General features: G+C 42.9%; 1 protein-coding gene across 6 annotated transcripts in view; it reads left to right on the forward strand.

The window, feature by feature from the left end:
• PLEKHH2 (pleckstrin homology, MyTH4 and FERM domain containing H2) overlaps nucleotides 1-12,802 on the forward strand; it is a 128,796-nt gene that overhangs the window by 96,583 nt on the left and 19,411 nt on the right. For all 6 annotated transcript variants that reach the window (XM_084623538.1, XM_084623533.1, XM_084623534.1 and 3 more), the window contains 5 exons: nucleotides 2,907-3,062; nucleotides 4,859-4,956; nucleotides 6,888-7,029; nucleotides 7,692-7,837; nucleotides 10,228-10,357. In XM_084623538.1, coding sequence (XP_084479664.1) covers nucleotides 2,907-3,062; nucleotides 4,859-4,956; nucleotides 6,888-7,029; nucleotides 7,692-7,837; nucleotides 10,228-10,357 — 672 coding nt within the window. The remainder of the gene's footprint in view (nucleotides 1-2,906; nucleotides 3,063-4,858; nucleotides 4,957-6,887; nucleotides 7,030-7,691; nucleotides 7,838-10,227; nucleotides 10,358-12,802) is intronic.

The raw sequence follows: 12,802 nt of genomic DNA on the forward strand, positions 1-12,802 counted from the left end.
ACGCTTGTTCCCCAGTGGCCTTTCATGCTGTCCAGGCATAACACATGCAACAGAGTCCTCTGACCCTCCAGCCAGGCTCCCTCCAGTGTCTAGACCAGGGATGGGCATATTACAGCCTGCAGCCTGGATCCGGCCTGTCAGGACTTTGGATCGATCCTGCAGGATTGCCACCCCAGTGGCGCTGAGGGCACCCGTGCCACTCCCAGAAGCGGCTGGCACAATGTCCCTGCGGCCCCTGGGTGAGGGGAGACGGAGGGTTCGTGTGCTGCTCTCACCTACAGGCACTGCCCTTCGCAGCTCCCAGTGGCCAGGAACTGGGAACCGTGGCCAATGGGAGCTTCGGGGGAGGTTCCAACAAGCGAGGGCAACATGCAGAACCCTCATCCCTCCCCTCCCCCAGGGCTGCATGGACTTGGTGCCGGCTGCTTCCGGGAATGGCATGGGGCCAGGACAGGCAGTGAGCCTGCCTTAGCCCCGCTGTGCGCTGCTACCACCTCAGAGCCACTCAAGGTAAGTGGCACCGGGCCAGAGCCCACACCCCTCCTGCACCCTAGCCCCCTGCCACACCCCACATCCCTCCTGCACCCCAACCCCTGCCCTGAGCCCCCTCCCACACTCTGCACACCTGCCATGAGTGCCCTTGTACATCCCACACCCCTCCTCTGCCCCAACCCCCTGCTTTGAGCCCCCTCATACACCCCACCTTCACCCCAACCCCCTGCCCCAAGCCCCTTCCTACACACCGCACCCCCCCTACACCCCAACCCCCTGCCCCAGGCCCTACATTCATGGCCCTGCATGCAAGTTCCCCATCCAGATGTGGCCCTCAGGCCAAAAAGTTTGCCCACTCCTGGGCAAGACTCTTTTAGGGATATGGTGTCTTTAAAGGTTTCAGAGTAACAGCCGTGTTAGTCTCTAAGGTGCCACAAGTACTCCTTTTCTTTTTGCGAATACAGACTAACCAATTTATTTGAGCATAAGCTTTCATGAGCTACAGCATCTGATGTTGCATCCGATGAAGTGAGCTGTAGCTCACGAAAGCTTATGCTCAAATAAATTGGTTAGTCTCTAAGGTGCCACAAGTGTCTTTAAAGGCTTTCAAAATACCAGCAACGCATGGGACATTCCTTCAGTCACCAGATATCTGGCATCTTTGAGTTTTCTCTTAGTCCTGCCCCTTCTTCCAAGGCCCAGCTTTCCTTTCATCCTACCCTTCTTTCAGGACCTAAAGCCCTGACTGTTTCCTTCTCCTATAGCACATCTTTCTCTTCTAAACTCCCACCACCAATTACCATTTGCCTAGCCTCCTCCCCTCTTTTAAACTGCAGTATTTCCTATTAGCTCTCTCTTCCTGAACCACACCCTCCGTAGGTGACAGTCATCAATTTCATTAACCCTTTCAGCTGATCCTCATGTCTCAGTTATCATCAATCCCTTTTTAGCCACAGCCCAGGCTAATGCCTTCCCATCTCTGAAAGACAGATGAGGCCCTTTACAGGGGCCATGTCACCCTGTGACATAGTAGAACTCCCCTTAACTTCAGTATAGGATCAGTATTTGATCTAGTATCCCTTCTGTGAATTATGGAATGTAAATAATTTTAAAATCATGTAGTTGTGCACTGAATATCATTTTTATTTCCTGGTATAAAGAAAAACTCTGCTTTCAAAACTTTTTTATAAAACTAAAAAAGTATTCAATATATATCCAACAAACAAATATATATTACACACACACACACACACACACACTTGGATCTCCATTAAGTCATCACCTTAAAGTTTCAAAGATAAATGCTTGAGATCAAAAAGAATTTAACCATCCATGATGCTTATATATTGGTTTGAAGAGACATGCTCCTAAGAGATATGAAATAAAACCAATAAAGTCTTAAATGTCACTATAATTGGTTAGTTAGTTGGGCCCAGATCCTCATAGGTATTCAGGCTCCTAGCTTCCATTGTAATCAGTGGGACTCCATAAGCCAGTTTTTCTAAGACATTTTGTTACTAATAAAAACGGTGTGGTTTCTTTTGTGTGCAGAGCCTGGTAGATACCTCTGTCCTTAAGCACAAACATGAAGTTCAGGGAAGTGCCAGAGACAAGTATCTGAGTAGAGACAATTAGCCACCTGTTACTAAAATTCTTTAGTACCAAAGACAGAACAGGAAACTTGATAAATATTTACACCAGTAGACGTGGGAGGTAAAAGATACATCTTTGGACAATTTTCCACTATATTACTGCTCCTGAAATACACTTTATATTGTATTTCAGACATATAGTTTTAATCTAATCAAGCCTCCTGTTAAATTGTATGTCATGCAAGGTTGTTATCTATAATCTTACCTGCTGAGTCACCCTGTCATAATTTTTTGTTACAGTATTTCTAATATTTTTCCTCACAGAGGAACATATCAAGTTGCCTTTTTAAATCAAACATTTAGATTAATTCAAATCTATAGCTTAGTAACTAAAAAAAGCCTATAAAAGCATTTATCTAGAGATTAAGTTTGGGCTGGAAAACAAAAAAAGGAAAACAACATTAGTTTAATAACAGTCTGAGATGCTATTTATAATAGTCTTTGATTTGGTAAACAAAATGCAATGACTTGTAACAGGTAAGCAAAGTTTTTGACATAACATTTGCTCAGTAGGGCAGAATAAAGACCACCAAACTGTCTTATTTTTTCCCAGAATTTACAAATTTAAATCCTGACTAAATTTTTGTCTAATCCATAGTGGAATTTATCAAGCTGTAATGACAATAAGCTATCCAAGGAGGATGGAACAGGGCACTCTCTTTCCATGTATGTTCTAGAAAGTGTCTTGTCCTTCTTCAAAATCTTACATTTAATATTTTTGAGAGTTTTTGTAACTAAAGTGTTTTGTTTTCCTCTGTTCAGGTTGTTGGGTTTGATGCCTCCACCACGGTGGAAGAATTTCTGAACACCCTTAACCAGGACACAGGAATGAGAAAACCAGTCCAGTCAGGATTTGCATTATTTACTGATGATCCTTCTGGCAAGGATATAGAGCACTGTCTTCAAGGAAACATCAAGGTAAACAAAACTCTTTAATGAGCTGCACATATTAAACAACAAAAATATCTTAATTTTACAGAGGCCTTTTCAAACAAACAATTTAAGGGAAAATTATTTCCTCATTAAATGCTTTTTGCTTTTCCTCATTTGACATACATCAAAGGAAAGATGAAAACAAACTAATTTTTCACTCTGAAATTCATTCAGTGGAATACATTTAAAAGCATTGCCGGGCAGACTAGAATGGCTCAGGGAATTGATGATGGGATAAGGAACTTTTCACCTCTAGGACACCAATTTACATGAGGACTGTTATTAGTGACTAAAAGTGATTACAGTCTAATGCTCATTCAGTGGCTTTAGTTGGTATTCTCAGTCCAACTCCTGTGGACAACAAAGGTCTGAATACTCAGAAGTCCTGGAGAGGTGAAGTATACTGGAGTAGAAGTCTCCAGATGCGGGCTGTGACATGAAGATTGAACTACCGTATCTTGTGCTCTGCAAGTCCTGTGGTTACAAGACTTCAGCGTCCAGTGCTGGTAACCTGGTACCTGTCATAACATTAGATTTACTATAAATTTAGAAATATAAATCCATCTCCTAAAATACCAAAATACAAACATCTCTTCTAATTTGTTGCTCAAGTGAGGGATGTATTTGAGAATCAAAGAAAGGGGCTGACAGAGATCTGGAAAGAATGTCAGAGGGTTTCCTATCCAATATGAGGAGGAAAAGGTTTAGGTTCAGTTCAGTAGGTTGCAGTGCTCAATGTAATGTTATTTATATGGATTCTGAAGGGATGTAGTTATCCCTACAACTCAGGATTAAGGTATTTACAGCAGGGTTGGGAAGACACAGCATAATCAACGGTTTACTATAATGTTACATCATTGTCCTCGCAAGGCCAGTAGGGACTGGGACTACTATTGAAGCTGCTCCCTCAGCCCTGGGGAGTAAGGAATGCTGGGTAATACCATCAGGCAGCCCTATTACACCCTTCTGCCCTGTTCAGAGAAGTATTAACTGGCTTCAGGGGGCTCTGCATCGAGCCCTCTATGGCTGGAAGAAGGGTCATCATGATGCAACCGGAGGTAAATAGGGCCATGGAGGATTTCTCTTTCCGAAAGAAACAAAACAAAACCAAAAACCCATAACATGGAAGGCAAAAAAAAAAAAAATCTATTAAACACGGTTTACTTATCCTCATATTCTGTTTTCTATTAACATGAGATTTTGACGCCCTTTGGATTCTGTTAACATTTCTGCTGAATCTTTCCAAGGGGGTCACTAAATAGTTTCTTCCCATCTAGTCTGAATGGATTAGGGTGCTGCCATTGCAACACTCTCTTCCTTTGGTCTGGGAAGAAGGGACCAAGTGAGTCTCCAACTTGCACAAAACACTGGTTAGAAAGAGAATCATCCACAGCATGCAGTATAGTTGTTTAATTATCCTCTTTATAAAAGTCATTAGTTTGATTAATTATAAAACAACTAGTTTTGGATAATTACATATGTGTTGGCTCCTGCTAAATTATATACCTGTCCTTTCTGTATAAACATTTTATGGCTGGATTCCAAAACCAAGGTCTGTCTGGTAGGATAAGTGAATAACAACAACAAAATCTGACTACTAAATCCTCAACTAAAAAGTGCCTGTACAGGTACTTTTTGCAAGTTTAAAAATTAAAGCTACATGATTTTTCTGAGTTACAGTAATTGAAATTCTTTCATAATAAACAGATGGTTTCCTTCAAAGTGCTGTTTTGGCAAGAAACTACAGAACTGACAGTTCCACACATTCATTTTCCTTTTAGATCTGTGACATTATTTCTAAATGGGAGCAGGCCTCCAAAGAACAGCATCCTGGGAAATGTGAAGGCACAAGAACTGTGCGCCTTACGTATAAAAACAGGTATATAATACTGAATATAATTCCACTATTGTGTCCTAGGGATTTTCTTTAATTTGTATGGTGTTTATTATCTAGAAAGGTATTAGCTGAATCAAAGCTTACTCCAAAATGTTAAAATAGAGAAAGAGACTGAAACCTTTGTTAAATAAATTAGCTCCACTACTATCAATATTTTGGAAACTTTCATATAAACCTTAGATTTTTATTTTTCTTAAATTTAGCAGATTGGGAAGTACGGAGTAAGCTAGGCAGGCAAATCCTGGTTTGTTTTCCTTAGTCAATCTGCTGGCGTATTGGACACTCCTTCCCATGACCCTGCTTAAGGCTGGGGCTCCTTCCCACATCCTCCACCAGGCCATCTTTCCCTTGATGAACCCACCTTCCAAGCATCTTGCACCTGGCAAGGTCTCATTTGTTGAGGTTTAGATGCGGTGCTTGTCTTTCATGTGGGTTTCACCTGCGCAAATATAAAATAAGGAGCATGCAGATCCGATGTGCATGGAATTTTAAACATATAGCATGAACGAGAAGAGAGCAAGAGCAGGCTGTTTTGATTAATGGGATCTCTAAAAGTAGAAGTCTTAGGGGTACATCTGTAGGAGAAGGATGAGACAATAGTGAGTTTAACATTATGTGCATAATAAGCAACAGCCACAGGTTGACATTTCATAATTTAGTAATAAAAAGGACAACACATAGTAGTTTCTGTCAAAAGTTGTTTTCTCTTACTCTGTTTAGCTTGGAAAACTAATGTCCAATTTTGTCTACAGTCTATATCCAGTAAAATGGAATGGATTATGTTGTGTACCAGTATTTCATTTTTTAATTTGTAGGTGAAGCTTATGAGATTGAGGAGCACTTGTCTTGACCTACATCATCCCTTTTGCTCAGTCCTTGGTCTCTCCTGAGCATTAGTTGCTAATTGTGCCAAACTTTGCTGGAACTTGAGTTTTGGATACATGGGGACTGGGCTGACACTACCAAATTAAAGACCCTAGTTCTACAGAGGTGAAAAACCACTGTACTAATTTGCAGTATTATGTACTTGGAAGGTCTGAGATTCCTCAGTTGTCAAGTGGTGTTGAATTTCATGAAAGCAAAATACAAATCAATGCTTAATTGTGAAATCATTAAACTTTATTCATTTAGATTCAACAAGCTACAGATCTTTTGGTGGGTATTTATATCTTTAATTACTTTCAAACTGGCATTTAAATTCTATTCATGTTTAAACTTTTTAGTCTGATTTCTTATTCACTTAAATAAGATACCGGTATGTGTGCAATGATACTTTTTTTAAAATTTTAAAACTAAGGGCATGTATTAAGTAATCAGTTTAAACAGGAGAGTAGCTAGCCTTCAAATTTCATTATAGATTTTCAGGATTTTACTCCTGTGCTGTCCCTGTTCTATGGAAATGAGCAATGGGCTTAACTGGAGCAAAAAAATTTAAAATGACAAGATACTAGAGGGTCACTTTTTCCCACCTTTTAGAAGTAGTGAATGTATAGCTAGTAAAATGGTTTAGAGTGACAATTCTGGAGGTTGATTTTCTCCATTTGTCCACAGATTTAGTACAGTGGCAGTAAAAGCTTTTAAGTGCTACCCTTCCTCTGTGCCTCAACTCTGCTCTGGACAGGTTACCTTCAGAGCTGAAGTGTTAATAAGTCTCTGTGCACATTCATTCTTTGTCCTAGCTGCTGAGGCTACCATTTGTGATAGAAACACTTATCCATTAGGAACTGGATTGATATCACCAACTCATTTCACATGATTCAGTGTAAGCCATCAGATGGTAACAATTTTTGGTCAGAGCTGACTTCAAACTAGTGACCCAGAGGTGCAAGGTCATAGGTCTCATTACTAATCCCCAGGGTCCATTTAATACCCCTATTTTCATTTTTAAATAACTTTTCTTTCTTCTTTTGTAGGCTTTATTTCTCAGCTCAAGTCCGTGGGGAAACAGACCGGGAAAAGCTGCTGTTAATGTATCAAACAAATGATCAGATAGTAAATGGACTTTTTCCTGTCAACAAAGAACTGGCACTGGAAATGGCGGCTCTTTTAGCTCAGGTAATCTATGAGTTTATGGTAACAGTCAGCTTGTACATTAAGGGGCCAGTGCTGACCACTTTCTACTCCTATTGACATCAGTGTTAAGGAGGGAGGTTCTCAGCACCTTGCATGATCAGGTCCTAGTTAATTAAACATAGCATAGCCATTTGCTTTTGTTACAGGGATCCTTGAACAGGTCTCCCCATTCACCGTGCCATGAATAACTTCTGAAAATTATATATACCATAATAATACATCTTAGAGATGTTTCAGTAGATATACCTATGAATTAGATTTATTTTCATAAAGAAGAAAAACTCAGATCATCACAAAGTTTGAGAGTTACTTTATGGATTGGCTTAATTAGATCTTGTCAATTTACACCAGCTGAAGATTTGTCCCTCTATATGAAATACTGTGAAATGCAAGAAAATGCTATACAATAGGTTTTGTACTTTAAACTTGATTTGTGCTAACTAATTTTTGCTTGGCGAATTTAATGTAATTAGAAGTGAAATATAACTTACACTATTTTTACATCAGTGAAAATAAAATTTAATGGACAAAACATTTTAAGTTTTACAGTATGCTAATCAACAAGACAATGCATAAAAGGTATTTAAATTTCTAAAATGACTCTGTACAAACAAAGATCTTCTCTTTCCTGGCCTTTCCACTAGGTAGAGATTGGGGACTTCGAAAGACCTTTCTCAACTCCAGCAGGACAAGTTACTTCTCCCTCCAAGTCCAGTCAGACATTGAAACAAGTTGTGGAAAAATTTTACCCAAAGAGGTATAGGCATGGCTGTTCAGAAGAACAGTTAAGGTGAGAGGGGGAAAGTATTATGATAGACAAGATGTGAATGTTTTTACTTTTAGTGTTCTGTTATGTTTAGGGACGAAGGCAGGCTTTCAGTTATATTGGAAGATTTAGATATACAATTATGAGAAATTTTTGTCTAGAGCTATATATGAAACTGAAATTCTTTTTACCGAATGGCTTAGGGAGAACCCCTTTCCTCTGAATCTTTGTTACCCAAATATACAATAGGATTATTAATCATGTATTTTAGCAAAATGCTCTCAGAATACACAAATTAGGATCTTATAACCTTTACTCACATTGGACCAGATTCTGACACTCTTACTCACCTGGAATATTATTTTACTCAGAAAATAATCCCATTGAAATGAACAAGACGATTAAGGTATTACTAAAGTTGAGTAAGGGTGCCACAGTCTGGTCCAAGAGTAGTCCTTACTCAAGCAGGCAGACTCATTGAACTCAGCCAAACTGTTTGAATGAGTAAGAACTACTTATATAAGTAAACGTTGCAGGATTTGTATCTGTTTTAGTCAAACATTGGGTATTTCATAATTTAAGATATTTTGGACAAAAATAATGTATTCTTCTAATTTCTTCTAATGTTATAGCAACTGTTTTCCTGTGGCTCCTGGCAAACAGAGCTACAGGAAAAGAAAAAAAATTGAAAAACAGGAAAATGTTATTGTAAAACCAAAGTATAGCTAGGTTAGTGTGACAGGGGTCGGTCCTCCGAGCCCCTAGGGGCGATGGAGAGCTATGGTCTCCGTGGCAGGCCTCAGCCACACCTTCCGGGCGTTGGGGAATTAGCAGGGAAGGTGCACCGGCAAGAGTCAGTCGCGCACCCCCCAGGCCGGGGAGCGCCAGGGTAGGGGAACGCAGGCCCACCCAACTCCACTGCGTTCCAGCCCAGGGCCCTGACAGTGGCAGGAGGCAAAAGTCCCGCCGCTGGGTCAGCGGGGCTGTCCGCATCCGCTGACCAAACACACCCACCCCAAGGTGTAATTCGGCCCCTGGGCTACTTCCTACCCAGTCTCTCAGGTGGGTCGCTCCGGTCCCTCCACCTCGTCCGGGTATTCCGCTGCGGGCCGCTCCCCCTCGGTGTCGGACTCACGCTGGCCCGGGCTGCAGTCAGGCCCCTCCAGGTCCTCTGGGTATTCAGCGGCTGGTTGCCACAGGCCTTCCTCCCGGTCAGGCTCCTCCTTGCCCAGGGCTTTGCCTGGGTCAGCAGCAGGCTCACGACGGAGCAGCCTGTGTCTGTCTCCCTCCCTGGTGCTCTCTTCACTGGGTAGAGGGCCCCGCCCTTTGTACTTCCTGTCCCACCCTTCCCCTTCCAGGGATTGGTGGAAGCTTGGCCTGGCCCCGCCCACTCAGGCTGAAAGGGTGGCTCTTTACCCCCTGGCTCCCTACAGTTAGTCAAGAGCAGGATATAGTACCTGAAAATACTTTAATTTTTTGGTAAAAAGTTTCTATATTTGTTGCGGATTATCAGGGGGTTCGGTAGTATAGCCCAGTGGCAAGAGTCTGGAGCTGTGTCATCCAGCAGCAAGAGTCTGCAGGGCCAGCCGCAGGGGAACCCAGGCCCTCCCTGCTACATCGGGTTCCAATCCAGGGCTCTGTGACTGGCAGGCTGGGTATGCAGCCTGGAGGTGGACACCACCCAAGCCTGCTCCCTGGGTTACTTCCTACTCTTCCAAAGTCACCGCAGGGTCTACTTATTCACTCACAAAGGAGCAGGGTTCTCCCTGCCTGTGATCCAGAGGCTGTTTTTCTCCAGTTTGTCAGCCCATGATCCCGAGTCTCCAGGGGGCATTTGGCAGTTCAGCAGTGGGGTCTGGTCCAGGCGGTGTGCTCTTGTGGCCTCTCTGCAGAAGCTAACAGCAGATAACTGCTCCCTTCCTCTGTCACCCTGATGACCAGGACTGCTCCATTTTGAGCATGCCCAGCTAGTGCAGCTGGGTGGGGCCTTCCGGGTCCAGAGTTGCTTGTTAACCCTTGGCTCTCCAGTGTGGAACTTATACATCTCCTCTCACAGATGTCCTTTTAATTCTACTGTCACACAGGGATACCTGTAGATGTATATCACAAGCTGCGCTGTACTTTTTCACTCTGTGCTGCTAGTACTTTTTATATTTAAAAGGGTGAAGGGGACCATCCTAGATCATTTAAATTTAATCATGGTGTTCCAGAAACAAGAAGGTACCTAAGGTTTGCTGTACACAAATGATATCAATGACTGGTTTGAAGTTTTCTATACACCATATCTGATATGACTGAATATAGCATATAAATCAAATACTCATTTTGACAAAATCAAAAATTGATTGGGTTTTTACTGTTTTTTCACAACAAAATCCAAAAGTATGTTCTCATTGTGTGTTTCATTTCACTAGACAGCTTCGTCAGCGATTATCAACGAGATGGATGGCTCTCCGGGGGCACAGTGCTGCAGATTGTGTGCGCATTTATCTTACAGTAGCCAGAAAATGGTCATTCTTTGGTGCTAAAATGTTTACGGCAAAAGTAAGGAACTTTATTAAGTCTGGGTTTTTGGGGTGGTGGTTTAAGTTTGAATGTAGTATGCAGGAGGAAAACAAATTAAGTTGAAAGTTGGTTTGAAGTGTTTCTGTTGCTTGAACCTCTATTCATAGAAAATTAGGGTTGGAAGAGACCTCAGGAGGTCATCTAGTCCAACTCCCTGCTCAAAGTAGGACAAACCCCAACTAAATCATCCCAGCCAGGGCTTTGTCAAGCCGGGCCTTAAAAACCTCTAAGGATGAAGATTCCACCACCTTCCTAAGTAACCCATTCCAGTGCTTCACCACCCTCCTAGTGAAAGTTTCTTAATAGCCAACCTAGACCTTCTCGACTGCAACTTGAGACCATTGTTCCTTGTTCTGTCATCTACCACCACTGAACAGCCTTGCTCCATCCTCTTTGGAACCCCCCTTCAGGTAGTTGAAGGCTGCTATCAAATCCCCCCTCACTCTTCTCTTCTGCAGGCTAAATAAGCCAAGTTCCCTTAGCCTCTCCTCATAAGTCTTGTGCCACAACCCCCTAATCATTTTTGTTGCCCTCTGCTGGACTCTTCAATTTGTTCATATCCTTTCTGTGGTAGGGGGCCCAAAAATGGACACAGTACTCCAGATGTGGCCTCTCTAGTGTCAAATAGAGAAGAATAATCACTTCCCTCGGTCTGCTGGCAATGCTCCTACTAATGCAGCCCAATATGCCATTAGCCTTCTTGGCAACAAGGGCGCACCGTTGACTCATATCCAGCTTCTTGTCCACTGTAATCCCCAGGCCTTTTCTGCAGAACTGCTGCTTAGCCAGTCTGACCCCAGCCTGTAGCAGTGTATGGGATTCTTCCATCCTAAGTGCAGGACTCTGCACTTGTCCTTGTTGACCCTCAGATTTCTTTTGGCCTAATCCTCCAATTTGTCTAGATTACGCTGGAACCTATCCCTACCCCCTAGTGTATCTGCCTCTCCCTCCAGCTTAGTGTCATTGAGGAGCTGAGGCTGCAATCCATCTCATCATCCAGATCATTAATGAAGATGTTGAACAAAACCAGCCCCAAGACCACTTGATACTGGCTGCCAACTAGATATTGAGCCATTGATCACTACCTGTTGAGTGCGACGATCTAGCCAGTTTTCTATCCACCTTATAGTCCATTCATCCAGACCATACTTTAACTTGCTTGCAGGAATACTGTGGGAGACTGTATTAAAAGCTTTCCCCATATCCCCATTGACTGCTTTCCCCATATCCACAGAGCCAGTTATCATAGAAGGCAATCAGGTTGGTTAGGCATGACTTGCCCTTGGTGAATCCATGTTGACTGTTCCTGATCACCTTCCTCTCCTCCAAGTGCTTCAAAATGGATTCCTTGAAGATTTGCTCTATAGTTTTTCCAGAGACAGAAGTGAAGCTGTAATTCCCCGGATTCTCCTTCTCTTTTTTAAAGACGGGCACTATATTTGCCTTTTTTCCAATCGTCCGGGACCTCCCCCGATGGCCACGAATTTTCAAAGATAATGGCCAGTGGCTCTGCAATCACATCAGCCAACTCCCTCAGCACCCTTGGATGTATTAGATTTGGCCCAATGGACTGGTGCATGTCCAGCTTTTCTAAGTAGTCCTTAACCTGTTCTTTCACCACTGAGGGCTGCTCACCTCCTCCCCATACTGTACTGCCCAGTGCAGCAGTCTGGGAGCTGACCTTCTCAGTGAAGACCGAGGCAAAAAAAGCATTGAATACTTCAGCTTTTTCCACATCATCTGTCACTAGGTTGCCTCCCCCATTCAGTAAGGGTCCCACGCTTTCCCTGACCACCTTCTTGTTGCTAACATACCTGGAGAAACCCTTCTTGTTACCCTTCACATCCCTTACTAGCAGCAACTCCAATTGTGCTTAGGCCTTCCTGATTACACCCCTGCATGCTTGAGTAATATTTTTATACTCCTCCCTAGTCATTTGTCCAAGTTTCCACTTCTTGTAAGCTTCCTTTTGTGTTTAAGCTCACTGAAGATTTCTCTGTTAAGCCAAGCTCGTCGCCTGCCATATTTGCTATTCTTTCTGCACATCCAGATGGTTTGTTCCTGTGCCCTCAGTAAGGCTTCTTTAAAATACTGCCAGCTCTCCTGGACTCCTTTCCCCCTCATATTAGCCTCCCAGGGGATCCTGCCCATCAGGTCCATGAGGAGTCAAGGTCTGCTTTTCTGAAATCCAGGGTCCGTATTCTGCTGCTCTCCTTTCTTCCTTTTGTCAGGATCCTGAACTCGACCATTTCATGGTCACTGTTGCCCAGGTTGCTACCCACTTTTACTTCCCCTACCAATTCTTGTTTGCGAGCAGCAGGTCAAGAGGAGCATGGCTCCTAGTTGGTTTTTCCAGCACTTGCACCAGGAAGTTGTTCACAACACTCTCCCAGAACTTCCTGGATTGTCTGTGCACTGCTGTAT

Source organism: Lepidochelys olivacea, assembly GCF_965140295.1.
Source record: "Lepidochelys olivacea isolate rLepOli2 genome assembly, chromosome: 3".
NCBI lineage: Eukaryota > Metazoa > Chordata > Testudines > Cheloniidae > Lepidochelys > Lepidochelys olivacea.